The sequence below is a fragment of the Jaculus jaculus genome, chromosome 7, assembly GCF_020740685.1.
Source record: "Jaculus jaculus isolate mJacJac1 chromosome 7, mJacJac1.mat.Y.cur, whole genome shotgun sequence".
NCBI lineage: Eukaryota > Metazoa > Chordata > Mammalia > Rodentia > Dipodidae > Jaculus > Jaculus jaculus.
In genome coordinates, this window is record NC_059108.1 from 106,513,635 (window position 1) to 106,531,682 (window position 18,048).

Consider the following 18,048-nt stretch of genomic DNA (forward strand, 5'->3'; position numbering starts at 1 on the left):
CATATATCCAAAGGACTCATCTCATTTCCTTAGAAGTACATGCTCAACCATGTTTATTGCTGCTCAATTTATATAATAGCTGGGAAATGGAACCAGCCTAGATGTCCCTCAACAGATGAGTGGATAATGAAGATGTGGTACATTTATACAATGGAGTTCTACTCAGCGGTAAAGAAAAATGAAGTTATGAAATTTGCAGAAAAATGGATGGACCTGGAAAGTATTATACTAAGTCAGGCAACCCAGGCCCAGAAAGCCAAGCGCCACATGTTCTCTCTCATATGTGGATCCTAGCTACAGATGACTGGGCTTCTGTGTGAGAATGAAAATACTTAGTAGCAGAGGCCAGTAAGTTGAAAAGGAGACATAAAGGGTGGAGAAAGGAAGGGAGGAGGATACTTAATAGGTTGATACTGTATATATGTAATTACAATGATTGTAATGGGGAGGTAATATGATGGAGAATGGAATTTCAAATGGGAAAGTGTGGGGGTGGGGAGGGAGGGAATTACCATAGGATATATTTTATAATCATGGAAAATGTTAATAAAAATGAAAAAAAAAATAGTGGCACATCTGTTATGGGGGAAACCCACCGCCCTCTAATTTGACTAGAGGCTTGCTCCATGGGAGGAAATACATCCTTGATACTAAAATCCTACAACAGGGGTACTCATGAGCCCTAGGAGTGTAACGTCTGCTGCTGCCTGGCTAAGTGTATATACTGTGCTCACCAAACTGCCCAGTATGCACTTCTCTTAATGTTTATACCCATTATATTAATGCTATACTCACTTTGTCTAGAGAACCTTCTCTTTTCAGATGGCAGTGACCTTGGGGTGCCTCAGAAGGCACCATGGTGCTGAGAAGAAGTGACAGAAGAGTGCTCAACACTGAAATATCTCAATCACACCTTCCATGGCTCAGGGTCCATTGTGAAAGAGGTTGTGGAAAGAATGTAATAGCCAAAGGAAAGGTAGGACTCCTTACAAAGTGCTCCTCCAGACATAAAATGGCCTGGATATCCATGACCTCACAGTGCCTGACACTACCTACACAAGGCCATCATAGTAGGAGGAAAAGATGATGACAACAAAATAAAAGAGAGACTGATTGAGATGGGGAGGGGATATGATGGAGAATGGAATTTCAAAGGGGAAAGTGGGAGGAGGGAGGGCATTACCATGGGATATTGTTTACAATCATGGAAGTTGTCAATAAAAAAAAAAATGAAGGAGAAAAACAATTTTAAATACAAAGCTATTTCTACTGTTACTTTTTTTGGAATACAATAGTTGAAAGAAACAAAAATGCTTGAAATTTAAGGAAAACCAGAAATGTTGTTTAGTGAATTTATGAGCTACTTAAAATAGACTCAAACCAAAAATATACAGGAATTGCAACAGATGGTATCTTTTTATAGCTCCAATCCCAAGGTCCACCTCTAAACTATCTTTTCAAGCCTAAACAGACTATATCTTGGTGCATCCAGATTCATGGCAGCTAAAGTGACTGGTGGAGAGCCCAAAGGCCACAGATGTGATACTAGAGAGAGCTAAGTATTAAAACAAGGGCCACAGAGAAGAAACAGAGAGCATATCTCTTACCCACACAACTCCGTCCGTCTCCCTGGTACCCGGGGGCACACTCACAGGTGTAGTCCACACCTGTCCCTGGATGGCACCGGGCTGTTGTGTCACACATGTGGCTCCCATCATAGCAAGGGTTCACCGGGGCAGGCTCTGAGTCAGCTGCATGGGTGGGAAGGAAAGAAAGACACAATGGGACAGCTGCTCTGTGACACACACAGAGACCTTGCTGCATTATTGTCACAAGGCTCAATTACCTGCGTCTAGACATGAGCCTTATGTTCAATTCCCAGCACCACCACAATGAAAACATTTTAAAAAAATCATTAGGGAGCCGGGTGTGGTGGCACATGCCTTTAATCCCAGCACTCGGGAGGCAGAGGTAGGAGGATCGCTGTGAGTTCAAGGCCACCCTGAGATTACAGTTAATTCCAGGTCAGCCTGGACCAGAGTGAGACCCTACCTCGAAAAACAAAAAAAAAAAAAAAAAAAAATCACTAGGGCTGGAGAGATTGCTCAGTGATTAAGGCGCTTGCCTTCAGAGCCTAAGGACCTGAGTTTGATTCCCCAGTGCACACACGGAGCCAGATGCACAAAGTGGCACATGCATCTGGAGTCCGTCTGCAGTGGCTGGAGGCCCTGTGGCATCCATTCTCTTCCTCTCTCCCTCTCCCCCTTCCTCCTTGCAAACAAATACACAAAATAAAATAAAGCATTGTAAGTGTTTCTGACCCAGTATCTCCTGAGGTTCTCAGGGTAATTTTAGGTGCTTGGCTGCTGTTCCCGTCATGCAGAATTGCAGGTAAGAGCAGTGAGTGAGAGACAAGGAAGAAACTACTTGCATCTACAAAGTCAGGAAGTGGTTCAGCAAGAACTCAGCCTTCACATTTCTGGCTTGGAATTTGGCAATCTCTCACTAAAATTCAGTTTTTAGGAGTTAAGTTCAATTTTTAAAATCGCTAGTTTGGGGGGCTAGAGAAATGGCTTAGTGGTTAAGGCACTTGCCTGGAAGGCCAGAGAACCTTGATTCCCCAGGACCCACATAAGCCAGATGTACAAGGTGGTACATGCAGCATCTGGAGTTTATTTGCAGTGGTTGGAGGCCCTGGTGCTCCCATTCTCTCTCTCTCTCTCTCTTTCTATCTCTTTCTTTCTCTTTGCCTCTTTCACTCTCTCAAATAAATAAATAAAAATTAAAAACTATAAAAAATTGCTTTTAAAAAAAAAGATTACTGGGCTGGAGAGATGGCTTAGCGGTTAAGCGCTTGCCTGTGAAGCCTAAGGACCCCGGTTCGAGGCTCGGTTCCCCAGGCCCCACGTTAGCCAGATGCACAAGGGGGCGCACGTGTCTGGAATTCGTTTGCAGAGGCTGGAAGCCCTGGCACGCCCATTCTCTCTCTCTCTCCCTCTGTTTTTCTCTCTGTGTCTGTCGCTCTCAAATAAATAAATAAAATTAAAAAAAAAAAACTAAAAAAAAAAAAAAGATTACTAAGACCAAACAAATAGAAATAGCTTTCCCAGTACTGACTTTTCAAGATTAACCTTGCAGTGGGATCCACTCACACACTAATTAGAGATAAATGTGAGACTCTGAAATTTTCCCCAAAGAACTTTACTTCTAGATATAATGTAACAGTTAATGCTCACCAAGCATTTCCTGACATGCATCTTCTAAGCAATCTACACACCATCCCGTTACATCTTCTCAATCACGGGAATACCAGACATACCCAATCTTTTGACATCTCAGTATGTCTCTGCAACTGTGTTGGTCTGCATTCATAGCTATCTGAGGACACACGAGCCTGCAGGCTGCAGGTTAGACATGCTTCAGACAGACTTATATCATATCATATTCACTTTTAGTACAGCACAGAGAAAGCCAAATAACTTGTCCAAGGTTCCACAGTCACAAGTAGATAGATCAAGGATAAGATCCAAAATGTAGCCTCATTCCAGGGACCATGCTGTCCACCAGGAGAATTTTATAAAGTTACCACAGGTAGAGACAGCAGGTGTGAAGAAAGTGCAAATGCCCAGATAGTGAATCCATTAACTTTGAGTACTTGATTACTTCTGATTTTTCAGGTGTAAAAACACAAATAAAATTGTTATATCTTTTTAAAAAAAAATTCTTATTTATTTGCAAGCAGAGATAGACAGAGAGAGAGAGAAGAAAGAGAGAGAGAGAGGGGAGAGAGAGAGAATTTTATGTATCTGCCTTTATGTGGCTACTGGGGAATCAAACCAGGACCACTAGGCTTTGCAGGTAAGTACCTTAACTGCTGAGCCATCTCTCCAGCCCTACGACTGTTATATCTTAACCACCCATAAAGGAGAAGGGAGGATAGTCTGGACATAGGTACCCTGCAGAAAGTGAAAAAAGTGGGCTGGAGAGATGGCTTAGCAGTTAAGCACATGCCTGTGAAGCCTAAGGACCCCGGTTCAAGGCTCGAGTCCCCAGGACCCACGTTAGCCAGATGCACAAGGGGGCGCATGCATCTGGAGCTCGTTTGCAATGGCTGGAGGCCCTGGCGCGCCCATTCTCTCTGCTTGTCTCTCTCTCTCTCTACCTGCCTCTTCCTCTCTCTGTCACTCTCAAATAAATAAAATTTAAAAAAAAAAATTTTAAAAAAAAGAAAGTGAAAAAAGCTTAACCTCCAAACTATAGACTGGCCCAGGCCCAGAATTGGGTTGCCCCCCCACCCACAGTGAGCCATTGGCCAGGGAGACCAATGAGGTCCCCAGAACAATGTAGGTCCATTGCCAGAACACTTGATTACCAGCCAGAGCTTAAGGTAAGACCCTGCTGCTGAAGACACCACTGACTGTGGTCACGGGCATCGGAACACCATGCTGGAACCAAGAGGGAAAGTAGCTCCCTCCTGGCTGGCCCCATAGTGCTAGAGAGCCCTGTGGGAGCCAGTGGAAGACAGCAGCCACCAACAGCTCGAATACGCAGGGGAACCTGCAGACGACAACGTCAACCAGCTGGTCAAGAAGCACATACTTACGTAATAGTGGCACACAGCCTCTGCGGATAACTACTTGCTCTGTAATTGTACATGAGGCCTGCTCAGCGGGAGAGAACTCATATCTGGTACTGGCAAACAAAGCAGAATCCCACGGTCAGGAAACTCGCAGACTTCAGAGAAAAGCCTCACTGCTTTCTGGAGAATTGTGAGCTTGTACACCAAAGTTCAAATAACTCTGCATATCCCCTTTAACCCAAAATGCTCTCACTCTTGGTTGGAGGATCTGTTTTATTTTACACAAGGCAGAGAAAACAGAGGAGAACCAAGATCCACCAATAAGACAAAAAGATAGCCGACTGCCCACCATGAGATATGCTACCTCTACCCACATACGCAAGGGCCCAAGAGAAACTGCAGAGGAAGCAGCAACATGAATACTGCTCTCACCATTAGCCTGACAACCAGCTCCAAGGTGATGGTGACAGACTTGGTAATCAATCAAATCCCATCAAAGCAAAAATCCAGAGGCTACAGAGATCTCAACACTGAATGAGACTGCCCACAGGCCTGCCATGGCTAGGGGAGCTCTGCGGAAGAGGGGGTGGAAAGACTGTAAGAGCCAAAGAGCGGGTAGGAATATCCTGAGATGGTCTCCCTACAACCACACAGGGACTGACTGAGGCCGTCATGGCCCCACAATGAATGCCATAAACCCACTGAGGAGGGCCTCCAGGGAAAAAGAGCAGGGGTGAGGGGATTTAAAAAGCATAACTTGTTATATATAAAGATAACCTGTAAGCCGGGCATAGTGGTGCATGCCTTTAATCCCAGCACTCCGGAGGCAGAGGTAGGAGGATCGCTGTGAGTTCAAGACCAGCCTGAGACTACACAGTGAATTCCAGGTCAGCCTGGACTAGAGTGAGACCCTACCTCGAAAAACCAAAAAGTAAAAAAAAGGTAACCTGTTATAATATATAAATTAATTTTTAAGAAGGAATAAATGGCAAAATAAAAAAAAAAAATCCTAAGATAGGTTCATCTAGGGCGACATTCTTCAATACAAATTGTGGATCCAAAAGCTCAATTTACTGAAAATGTTTTTTTTTCTACTTGTGTTAAATATGGCAGGGAATTAGCAGAAGTGGAAAAATAGGAATAGAATTGGGGAGCTAATTATCTAGTCTTTTCAATCTTAAGTTTCTCTTAATAAAAAAGAATAAAATGGAGGGCTGCAGAGGTGGCTCAGTGGTTAAGAATGCTTGCTTGCAAAGCTTGACAGCCTGGGCTTGATTCCCTAGTACCCACATAAAGCCCAACACAAAAAGGGCTGCAACAGCTAGAGAGATGGCTTAGCGGTTAAGCGCTTGCCTGTGAAGCCTAAGGACCCTGGTTCGAGGCTTGATTCCCCAGGACCCACGTGAGCCAGATGCACAACGGGGCAGACATGACTGGAGTTCGTTTGCAGTGGCTGGAGGCCCTGGTGCACCCATTCTCTCTCTCTCTGTCACTCTCAAATAAATTTTAAAAAATGAACAAAAATAATTTTTTTTAAAAAAGGCTGCAAGTGTCTGAAGTGTGTTTGCAGTAGCAAGGAGCCTTGGTGTGCCCATCCTCTAATTCATTCATTCTCATATTCATTTTCTTACTCTTTCTCTCCCTTTCTCTGTCTCTCTCTTTGCAGATAAATAAAAATATTTTTAAAAAAGAAAAAGAAAAAAAAAACCTGCTACATCTATCAGAATTGGTTTGTAGACACGAATACAGCATATTTGCAGGGAGATGGTCCCACTGGGGTTGCTACCAAAGGAATCTATACAGGCTACTATAACTTGGGCCTGTCTCATATACCTGTCCCAAGCCCTGTCCTGGTAGTCAGGTTAGTATACTCCAAAGTCCCACCAGCTCTCAACAGCTCTCACTATCCCAGAAGCCACAGCCATACTGTTAACACACCTTGATGGGACCACCTGCTCAACTTCCCAGCACCACCTCCTCCTGAATTCCCTGCCATCTCTGTCTGATCCATGCATATCTCCACACCAGCCCTATGTGGGTGAGACTTGACCCTAGTCTACACCCCAAGTGCTTACTGCTGTAGCCTATGCCAGCTCCTGAGTACCTGCTTGTCTTTGCTGCCCAAATGATAACTCCCCCAGGTGTTCTCTAATGGCCTGCTGTGAACTGAGATGCCTTGGCTGAGTCACCCCCACTTTCTGGTAAGGTCCTCATCCACTTTATAAGAAATGCCAGCATTTCTGCAGAGCATTCAGTATCTACCTGCACATTACTGCGTGAAGATAAGGGACATTTAGGTTGTGTCCTCTGTTTGCCTCAGCAACGTTGGCTGAGCTGACAGTATCTTTGTCCAAACAAAAGCCCAACAAATGTGCTTGCCCATTTCCGACTTGATGAAGTTAGGTCAGCAGAAGCCTGGCTCCCCAAGCCACGCACACATGCTTGGAAGGGCCTCCCGCTGGAGCTCGTGGCAGAAAGAAAGGCCGATGGTTGGGTGGTGTCACAAGAACAGACCGAGTTCCGGAGTCGGCCCCTAAGTGGCCGTGTCACTACGAAAAGGGTCCCACCCTCACCGAAGCCTCCCTGTGAGACAAGAACATGATTCTCCCGGGGGTTATTTTCTCCATGTCAGGAGAAGGTTCTGTCCAAAATGCCTGGAATACCTTGCCAAAAGAAAAAGTAATCTTTAAAACGTTTTAATTGACAAATACCAAGACTTAAGACTTTTTATTCACTACTTTCCGGCATGAAAACTGCATCACAGTGCATTCCAGAAAAGATTAGTGAGTTCACAAGGACATCAAGTGTTACTGCCTTGTTAGGCATTAAAAGCAAAAGAAAATTCAAGGCAGCTCAAGGTGACTTACAATATTGCATAGTGGGACTTAAATTGGCATGAGCATGTCCGTAATTACAGTAATTACATGATACTGATGTAAAAGGTGACTCAGTGGCAGGAGCAGTTATATAATTCAGAGTCCAGTGCAAAATGAAAACACAGAGCTCCTTGTTTAGAAGGTATTTTAAAATTTTAGAGATAAGATTGGGCTTCTGTGTGAGAAGGAAAATACTTAGTAGCAGAGGCCAGTAAGTTAAAAAGGAGACATACAGGGAAGAGAAAGGAAGGGAGGAGGGTACTTAATAGGTTTATATTGTATATATGTAAGTACAGTGATTGAGTTGGGGAGGTAATTATGATGGAGAATGGAATTTCAAAGGGGAAAGTGTTGAGGGGGGAGAGAGGGAATTACCATGGGTTTTTTTTTATAATCATGGAAAATGTTTATAAAAATTTTTTAAAAAATTTAGAGATAAAAATTAACAATTTCAGTGATACTGAAGCATTAAGCCAGGCAGGGAGCCCCTCTGCTTGCAGCTTCCGGTAACATTTTAACATATATTCCTGGGTTGCAGAGACGGCTCAGCGGCCAAAAGCACTTCCTTGCAAAGTCGGCTAGCCCAGGTTCAATTCCCCAGTACCCACATAAAACCCGATGCAAAAGGTGATGCCTGCATCTGGTGGCAACAGGACCTGGTGTGCCCCTACACACACGAACGCAAGCCTGCACACAAGTAGATATTCAAAACAAAACGAAAGAAGACATTCCCGAAACCACACCACGATTCTTTATACCCTGCTAGCTTTCCTCCTAGGGCCGCAGGAAAGGCAGGGCGCCACCTCCGCCATGCTGTGTTTCAGCATCTCAGAAATGGACTGACAGGCCCGGGGACTCGCTCACTCACTGAAACAGAGGCGAAGCAATCAAGCTGGGCAGACCGCTCAGCCCCGTCTGCCCAAAGTCTCTCCAGCTCCCCGAGGGTCCCTGGAGAACAGGGACAGGCAGCAGCCCTGGTTCTGTGACCGTGCAAATGACAGCCAACTCAGACTGGAAGCTCAACTGCAGGGGACGGACTGTGCCTGAGGGGACGGCAAGGGCTACAGCTCTGCCTGCTCACTGGGAAGGCAGGCGTCTCTGTGTCCGCAGCCCAGCAGGCCACCAGCCACCCCCAGTGCTGGGCTAGGCTGCTTCACGTGCGCCCCGCCAGGTGACAGCTGCGGGGGGCGGGGGGCGGGGGGTGCTATCACATGCTGCTGTGCACCGACGCGGGGAAGAGTGGTTGTTTCTGGCGCCTTTCTCTTTTGCTGCTTTTACTTTTCCACTTTTTTTTTTTTTTTTTTTTTTTTTGCTGATTCCGTTAAAATGCATGGTACTACAGTGGATGAAGTACGGGTTAAACACAAAGGGTTAAAACCCACATGGCCTCTTTGCAAGCTGGGCGTATAGCAAGAGGCTGTTGTGAAGCTGGAAAAACCATGTGTGGAGCATCAGGGCTGTGTGCAGGGTGTGGGCCAGGGTTCAAGTCCCAGCGCCCCCCTTAGCACCTGCCACTCCGTATTGCTCAACCTCTACATCTCCCTGAGTTTCATCATCTAGAATGGGATATGAGCAACATTCCCCCATTAAGTAAAGGTTGCGACGGGAATTCCCTGAGCTAATTCAGGGAAGGGTCTTAGAGCAGTGTTTGGCACCAGCATGCTGTTTATTAATTACGATTATTTGTTGGGTGGAAGGAAAGATCATAAAACTACTGATAAATTAGCAATGTGATCTTGCCAGTTTGATAGCTTGTACTAACCTTTTGTTATTCACACTGGGAATATGTCCAGGAAAAAACAGACCCCGAGATAAATCTTTTCCTTACATGATTCCAGAAGGACTCTATGGGAGTCTGGGGCCCCTCCTGGCTGTTCTCACAGATCCAAAGACTGCACTAGCTAACCGGCAAAACGACTCCAGGGGTGGAGTGTATTAAGCGTAGAGGGAGCTCACAAAGGCTACAGTTAATTCTATCCTTGAGAAATTTGCAGTAGGACTCTTCCCTTCAGATTTATACATTCCTCAAAAAAAAAAAAAAAAAATCAACTAACATTTTCGTGCACTGATTCACTTATTGCCATGCTTGGATACTCAAGTCCGAGGCCCTAATCCAATTTCTTATATCTAAAGCAACCAAACTAACAAAGTCCGGCTTCTCGTCTCAATTTACTTATGCCCCCGGGGGAAGGCTTCTTACCTTCCTCTCTTGTTGGCACAGCACTGGTGTGCCAACCATGGTGAGTCCACGGGGGACTTACAAGCCAGCTTGGCTTACTAGCAGGGCACAGATTCATTCAGACTCCTCCTAGGCCCTGATTCTGAGCTCACAGAAACTGAGTGACATTCTCTTTCGCCTTTCATGCCTCTTGCTCTATGGGAAAAGGTGATCTATTTTTTCTACATTTTTATTTTAATATTTTATTTATTTGAGAGAAAGAAGGAGACAGAGAGAAAAAGAGAGAGAGGATGGGCACACCAGGGCCCCTAGCCATTGCAAACAAACTCCAGACACATATGCCACCTTGGGCATCTGGCTTACATAGGTACTGGGAAAGAGAACCTGGGTCCTTATGCTTTGCAGGCAAGTGCCTTAATGGCTAAGCCATCTCTCCCACCTGACCTTTTAGTTTTAAGACTACAAATGCTACCTTGATTTCTTTTCTATAGACGGCTCATGACAAAGGACTCTTTAAGTCCTTCCATAGAGATGGGTGCTCATCCACAGTCTGTTCACAGTGGCTAAGGAATGGAACCTGCCTAAATGTCCATCAACACATGAACAGGATAAAGAAAATGCAGTGCCTAAGCACAATATAAATTTTTATTCAATGATAAAGAAAAATGTAATCATAACATCCGCAGGAAAATCAAGGAAACTGGAAATTATGTTAAGTGAAATATGACAAATACTGCATGTTTCCTCTTATATGCAGAGTCTACATTTTCTTTTTTTATTTTTTTTTTGTTGTTTATTTTTATTTATTTATTTATTTATTTATTTGAGAGCAACAGACAGAGAGAGAAAGAGACAGAGAGAGAGAGAAGTGGGTGCGCCAGGGCCTCAAGCAACTGGAAACGAACTCCAGACGCATGTGCCCCCTTGTGCATCTGGCTAATGTGGGTCCTGGAGAATTGAGCCTTGAATCAGGGTTCTTGGGCTTCACAGGCAAGCACTTAACCACTAAGCCATCTCTCCAGCCCCAGAGTCTACATTTTCATTGTTTCATGTATAGGGATGTGGGTACAAGTGATAAAACTAGAAAAGAGGCCATGAGAGGAGAAAAAGGTTGGGAGGGAGGAAGGAAGCAAGCAAGCAAGGGAGGGAAAGAAAACCCAGGGTGTTAAAACACATGTGATGCAAAAGGGGAATTGGGGCTCCTTGGGAAAGAAAGAGACAAGAGGGGAACCGAACAGGAGAGTGGAGTAGATGAGGCGAATTGACAAAGCATGTGTGAAGATGTCTGAAGGAAACCCACTAATTTAAAAAACAAATACAAGGGCTGGAGAGATGGCTTAGCAGTTTAAAGCACTTGCCCGCAAACCCTACAGGCCCACCATGTTCAACTCTCCACATCCCACATAAACCAGACGCACAATGCGATGCACGCACAAGGTCGCACATGCGCTCAAGGTGGCACACGTGTCTAGAGTTCAACAGCCTGTTGGGCTTGCCTCAAAATTTTTTTTAAAACCATTCGAAAATTATAATAATATACTTAAATTAAAAAAAAAAAAACATTAGGAAAGCTGGGCATGGTGGTGCAAGCCTTTAATCCCAGCACTTGTGAGGCAGAGGTAGGAGGATTCACCATGAGTTTGAGGCCACCCTGAGACGACATAGAGAATTCCTAGTCAGCCTGGGCTAGAGCAAGACCCTGCCTTACAAAACAAAACATGAGGGCTCACTCTGAATAATACAAATCCACAGGTTTTGATGATAGCACAGCAGCCTGTGTCCCCCATCACAGCCTGATCCACAACAGTTTCACAGCTTGAAAAGGTGCCTATTTCCCACTTACCTGTCCTCCTGACAATCATTCCTCTCCTTCCTGTCTCCACCGTTCTACCTGTTCCAGTGTGCTCACAGTCAGAATCCTACAGTAGGTAGCTGGTTACCCAGCAGTATGCATCTAAGGTTCTGTGATAACTGACAAGCACATTTCTATCTGCACAGGAGTGGTTCATGCTCCTTGAAATGCAAGAACCACTGAGTTGTCTCTACAATGGTTTCCTTCAATCAAAGTAATTCCTGTGTAATTCACCCACTTAAAGCGCACTAATGATATACCATATATTCAGAGCTGTACAGCCATCATTACAATCAATTACTAGAGCATTTCAACACTTTGAAAAGTTTGTGCCCTTGGGCTACTAACTTCCTATTCCTCAGTGTGGCCTGTCCCGTCCATGGACAATCACTAATTTACTTTCTGTCTCTGAACATTTGCCTGTTCTGGACGTGCTGGCCTCTTTCACTTAACATGGGGTTTCAAAGTTCATCTGTCTTGAGCATGTGTGTTCATTCCTTTTGCGGCTGAATAATATTTCATCGTGTAAGTGCTCATTAGCTTAGGTTACTTCCACCTTTGTTTGCTGTTATGACTAATGCTGCTGTGATAAAATGCCTGGCAGAAAGAACTTGAGAGGACAGATGTATTCTGGCTCATTTTCAACCCATAATCACTGGCTCTGTTGATGCTAGGCTGCAGGACGCAGAACACTGTGACAGGATGGAGGACAGGAAGCAGAAAGTAAGAATGAGAGAAAATGAGGGGTTTGGGACAAGATAGAACCCCCAAGGACGTGACCTTAGTGGTCTAGTTTCTCCAATTAAGACTCACTCCCAAAAGGTTCCATAACCTCCCAAAACAGCACCAACCATGAACCTGTGGAGGGTGTTTCATGCTCAAAAGTGTGACGCTGCTGTGAGCATCTGTGCACGTTAGTGTGAAGACATAAGCTTTCATTTCTGCTATGAGCAGAATCACTTCTCACGTGGGAATTTTAACTTTTTTAGAAGCCACTGTATTATCTTTCATAACAGCTGCACCATTTTACACTCAGGCCAGCAGGGACTGAGGGTTCCAATTTCACCACGTCCTCACCAACACTTTTTTTTTTAAATCCAACCATGTGAAGTAATATTGCATGTGGTTTTGATTTGTATTTCCCTTTGGCTAATGATGTTCAACATTTTTTTGAATGTGCTCATTAGATATTTGTGCATCTTTATTAAGAGACATGTTTTCCCAGATCCCTTGCCCATCTTTTAAATTAGATTTGTCTTATTATTGAATTGTGCCAGTACTTCATGTATTCTAGAACAAGCCTCTTATTAAATGTAATTTAAATATTTCTCCCTGTTTTGTGGGGTATAGTTTTATGTTATATTTTCCTATGATGAACAGGGTTGGTTTTATAAAATTTTTATGGTACCCATTATTTTTTGTATTACTTTGTATCAGAGAGAGCAAGGGAGCAAGAAAAAGAGAGAATTGGCACACCAGGGCCTCCAGTCATTGCAATTGAACTCCAGATGCATGCATCATCTTGTACATTTGTGTCACTGGCTTACGTGGGATCTGGAGAGTAGAACATGGGTCTTTAGGCTTTGTAGACAAACACCTTAACCACTAAGCCATCTCTCCAGTTCGATTTACTTATTTATTTATTTAAGAAAGAGAGAGAAAGAGACATACAGTGAGAGAATATGGGCATTGTACTTTCAGTGTCTGATCTAAGAAATCTTTGCCAAATTCAAGTTCATAACAATTTACACCCCTGTGTTTCTTCTAAAAGTTTTAGCTCTTTCATTAGGTCTGACTCACTCTGTATTTTTGTGCATGCTGGGAGTAGGGCTCCAGCTTCATTCTCTGGCAACAGCCAGCTGACCTGGCACCACCTGTTAAAATGACTTATTTCCCCATGTTTTGACAACTTTGTCTAAAAAAAGCAACTGATCAGGCTGGAGGGATGGCTTAGTGGTTAAGGTGTTTACCCAGGACCCATGTTAGCCAGATGCACAAGGAGGCACGCGTGTCTGAAGTTCATTTGCAGTGGCTAGAGGCCCTGACATGCCCATTCTCTCCTCCCTCTCTCTCTCTCTCTCTCTCTCTCTCTCTCTCTCTCTCTCTCTCTCTCTCTGTCAAATAAATAAATAAATAATTTTTTTTAAGCAACTGATCATAAACGTGAGCAGTATTCTGGATTCTCACTTCCGTTCCACTGATTGGTATGTCTATTCATATATCAGGATCACACTGTCATCATTACTCTATTTTGGAACTGAGAAGTATGAGGACTTCAACTTCATGTTTCTTTCTAAGATTATCTTGGAATCAGCTTGTCAATTTCTGCAAAAAAGCCAGCTGAGGTTCTGACAGGGATTCAGTTGAATGAAAGACAGATTTGGTAATTACTGCCATATTAACAATACTTTATCTTTCAATGGATGAAGCTGGAACAAATTCCTATTTTTTAGGCCTTTTTTCAAATATTACATTTCAGTGGAATTGGGTGTGAAGGTATTGTGAAGTTTATGATTAAATATGAAAGTTTCCAATTAAGGAAAAAAAAATTCCTAAGTATTTTATTTTATTTATTTATTTTTATTTATTTGAGAGCGACAGACACAGAGAGAAAGACAGATAGAGGAAGAGAGAGAGAATGGGCGTGCCAGGGCTTCCAGCCTCTGCAAACGAACTCCAGACGCATGCGCCCCCTTGTGCATCTGGCTAACGTGGGACCTGGGGAACCGAGCCTCGAACCGGGGTCCTTAGGCTTCACAGGCAAGCGCTTAACCGCTAAGCCATCTTTCCAGCCCAGTATTTTATTTTTTGAACTGAATTTTCCTCATTTCATTTTCAATTTATTTGTTATATTTTACATACTGATCTTATGTATAGTAACACTGCTGATTTATGAGTTCAAACAGTGATTAAGTAAATTCCTTAGATTTTTCTATATTAAAGATCGTGGGGCTGGAGAGATGATTTAGTGGTTAAGCGCTTGCCTGTGAAGCCTAAGGACCCAGGTTCGAGGCTCGATTCCCCAGGACCCACGTTAGCCAGATGCACAAGGGGGCACATGCATCAGGAGTTTGTTTGCAGTGGCTGGAGGCCCTGGCATGCCTATTCTCTCTCTCTCTCTCTATCTGCCTCTTTCTTTCTCTGTCGTTTTCAAATAAATAATTAAAAATAAACCCAAAAAAATTTAAATGTCACTTCCCTGGGGACATCTTCACTGCCACCTCCAGACTAGCCTCATCTGTTATGATGCTTGTCACCCTCCCTCCACACCTGGGCCCGCCTTGTTCACAGGTCTGCTTGACTAATACCTACAACTGGGTGACGCCACCAACCGGCCTCTTGCATTGTGCTCTATGTCCTAACCTTTGCAAGGGACAAGATGGTGCTCCAGAAGTTTCGTTTCTGCCTGTCTACACCTCAAGGACAGGAACCTTGTCTGATGCGTCCTCCTATCCAGCACTTACTACAGAGGCCTGACACTAACCAACTCTTACTAACCCCTGAAGTGCTCTGAGATTTCTCAAAAAGGACATAATTTTTGCCTAACAACAAAAATAACACACCTGGCCAGGCGTGGTGGTGCACGCCTTTAATCCCAGCATTCGGGAAGCAGAGGCAGGAGGATCGCCGAGAGTTCGAGGCCACCCTGAGATTACACAGTGAATTCCAGGTCAGCCTGAGCCAGAGTGAGACCCTACCTCGAAAAACCAAAAAAAAAAAAAAAAAAGAAAGAAAGAAAGAAAGAAAAAACACCTACCTTCAACAGGGCCAATCTGATTGGTCACGGCGAACCTAAGCACGCCTTCATCTTCACTGTACAAAGCGAAAACCCGGTCCACGGTCAGCTGCTGGGTGGTGGCAAGGGCGTGTGGCCGGGGGGCATGCCCGCACGCCTGGTAGGTGATGTTCTGGTGGACACTGTAAGACCACGACTGGTTGACTGCCCCAGAAGTGAGCGAGTACTCTCTGGAACTTGTGGAGGTCACAGCTGCAACAGACATTTTACAGGCAAACTGGTAAATTTTTTAAAAAGAAGATTGAAAACAGAGATGTTCCCATGTGGTGGGCTCTTCTGTACAGCTTTTTCATCTACAACTGCGGCTGTCATTAAATGCCAGGAACTAAATGCTACCCTGTTCCAACATGCTGGGTGCTACAGATAACCCCCTTGTTTATGCCTCACAACAGCCCAATGAGGTGGGCACTACATCTGTGTGAGAAGAGACCTATAGAACTTACATCAGTAGCCTACCATTCAGGCTGAACTCAAGGTGGTCTGACTGTACACCTCAAGATCCTAACCATATGCCACAGAGGTGACTGTCCCCAACACTCTGCACTCCAGTAAGTCACAAGGCTTCAGGAAAGGACAAGTGTTGCTCCTCCTGGGCTGGGACGAGTTATCTGGCCCTGGGCTGTTCTGGACATAGTCCAGATCTCTGTGGCACACTCTTTCCTCTGCATCTCTGGTGTAGCTTCCAACTCTCACATAGCAGAAGCTGAAGGGAGGCGAGGCAGAGCTCAAGCCACGCAGAATGACAACTGTGATCATGACAGTGTCCTCCACACAGCTAGCCTGGCACAGAACCTGTTGCACCTTACACAAATTTATCAAACATGTGAGGCTGTCAGAAAAGATACTTTTGTTCTCATGCTAAAGGTAAGAAAAAGCCTTTGAGATATTAAGGGATCTTTCCCACTGGACTTTCTTTCTTTACTTATTCTGGTTTTTCGAGGTAGGATCTCACTGTAGCCCAGGCTGACCTGGAATGCACTCTGTAGTCTCAGGCTGGCCTTGGAACTCACAGTGATTCTCCTACCTCTGCCTCCTGAGTGCTGGGATTAAAGGCATATGCCACCACACCCAGCTCTTCCCACTGGACTTTAAATCGCAAGTCTGGGATGTGAACTCTGTCTCCAAACCCTGAGTCAGTTTTACGATCCTGTGCAGGTCTTTCTGTGACTTGTAAATCAGACTGAACTCATCAGCTGAAACATGGTCACAGGACAAACATCAACTCTAATAATCAATAGACTCCATCCCCACAGGGAAGCATGGCTAATAACTTCATATAAATATGCCATCCCTACCACTCCCAAAATAACATTACTACTTGAAAGTAATGTGTAAGGATATTGAAGTTCTTGTATAACACCCAGTATTCTGCCTACCCTATACTACATATATTTCCTACAAACAAAATGACATTAAACTCATTTTATATGCCACACAGTTCTAGGACATTCCACATAACTACTCATTTAATCCCCATCACTGTGAGACAAGAACTGTGCAATTTTTTAGATGTAGGACCACACATACCTGAGTCTGAGTAATGATAAAGCTCTTTGTAGGGAGCGATGTGGGCTGTGAAATTTGCTGGAATGTGGGGCACCTGGCCTTCGATGTCAGTTTTAATGCTCAGATAGTTCTCCGGGTCAAGTCCCTCAGCAGTTTGAGTGATCCGAACCCTCTCCCCTCCTGGGTGGAACGTAACTTCCATGTCATGGATAAAGTTTGCACCTGCAGAGATCAACAAAATGTAGCACGGGGGGGGGGGGGGCTGTGGAGAGATGGCTTAGCGTTTAAGTGCATGCCTGTGAAGCCTAGGGACCCCGGTTTGCGGCTTGATTCCCCAGGACCCACGTTAGCCAGATGCACAAGGGGGCACACGCATCTGGAGTTCGTTTTCAGCGGCTGGAGGCCCTGGAGCGCCCATTCTCTCTCTATCTATCTGCCTCTTTCTCTCTCTGTCTGTCACTCTCAAATAAATAAAATAAACAAAAAAATTTTTTTTTAATGTAGCACAGGGATAAAAACAGACCTCGCTTCAATCACTACCAGTGCTGCCTGGGGCTCCGTGGAAGCACTTGTCTAGTATGCCAGAGACTGTGGAGTCAGATAAAGTACCAGAAAATACCTCCTCTTCCTTCCTCTTCTCCTCCTCCCAATTTCTACAGCTTTCAGAGATGGTGTCTAAGGAGATAATCTTATATCTGGATAGTCCTCTCAGTGTGGATTCTTTCTTTACTTTTACATTACTTTTACATTCCCCAAATTTTCAATGCAAGAGTCTCATTTCATGCAGCCTCCCCCTGCACTGTTTTTCTTCATAGGGCTCGTTAGAAAAGCAGAGTCAGGCCTGGAGATATAGCTCGGCAGTTAAAGCACTTGCCTACAAAGCCTAATGACCCAGTTTCAATTCTCCCGTACCCACATAAAGCCAGATGCACAAAGAGGTGCATGTATCTGGAGTTCATTTGCAGCAGCTGGGGGCCCTGGCATGCCCATTTTTTCTCTCTCTTTCTCCTTCTCTCTCTCTCTCTTCTGTTGGCAAATAAGTAAATAATTTTTTTCAAAAGAAAAGCAGAGTCACAACCCCATTCCTGGCACTGTGCTTTCCTGCGAGCCATCGAGGTGATTCATGTGCAAGTTCAATTTTGAAAAGCAGAGAACTTATGTTCACACAGGGAACTAACCCATAGCTGAACCTGGGTTGCTGCAGGACATAGAGCACCTTCCACATTTCCAGGGGTGACTGATCTTTTCACCTGAGAATCA

The 18,048-nt window shown here is 44.4% G+C and overlaps 1 protein-coding gene across 2 annotated transcripts in view; it reads right to left on the reverse strand.

Moving 5' to 3' along the window:
* Nid2 (nidogen 2) overlaps nucleotides 1-18,048 on the reverse strand; it is an 82,499-nt gene that overhangs the window by 28,659 nt on the left and 35,792 nt on the right. For both annotated transcript variants that reach the window (XM_045153862.1, XM_045153863.1), the window contains exons 7-9: nucleotides 16,810-17,010; nucleotides 15,244-15,474; nucleotides 1,608-1,751 (exon numbers count right to left, since the gene is read on the reverse strand). In XM_045153862.1, coding sequence (XP_045009797.1) covers nucleotides 1,608-1,751; nucleotides 15,244-15,474; nucleotides 16,810-17,010 — 576 coding nt within the window. The remainder of the gene's footprint in view (nucleotides 1-1,607; nucleotides 1,752-15,243; nucleotides 15,475-16,809; nucleotides 17,011-18,048) is intronic.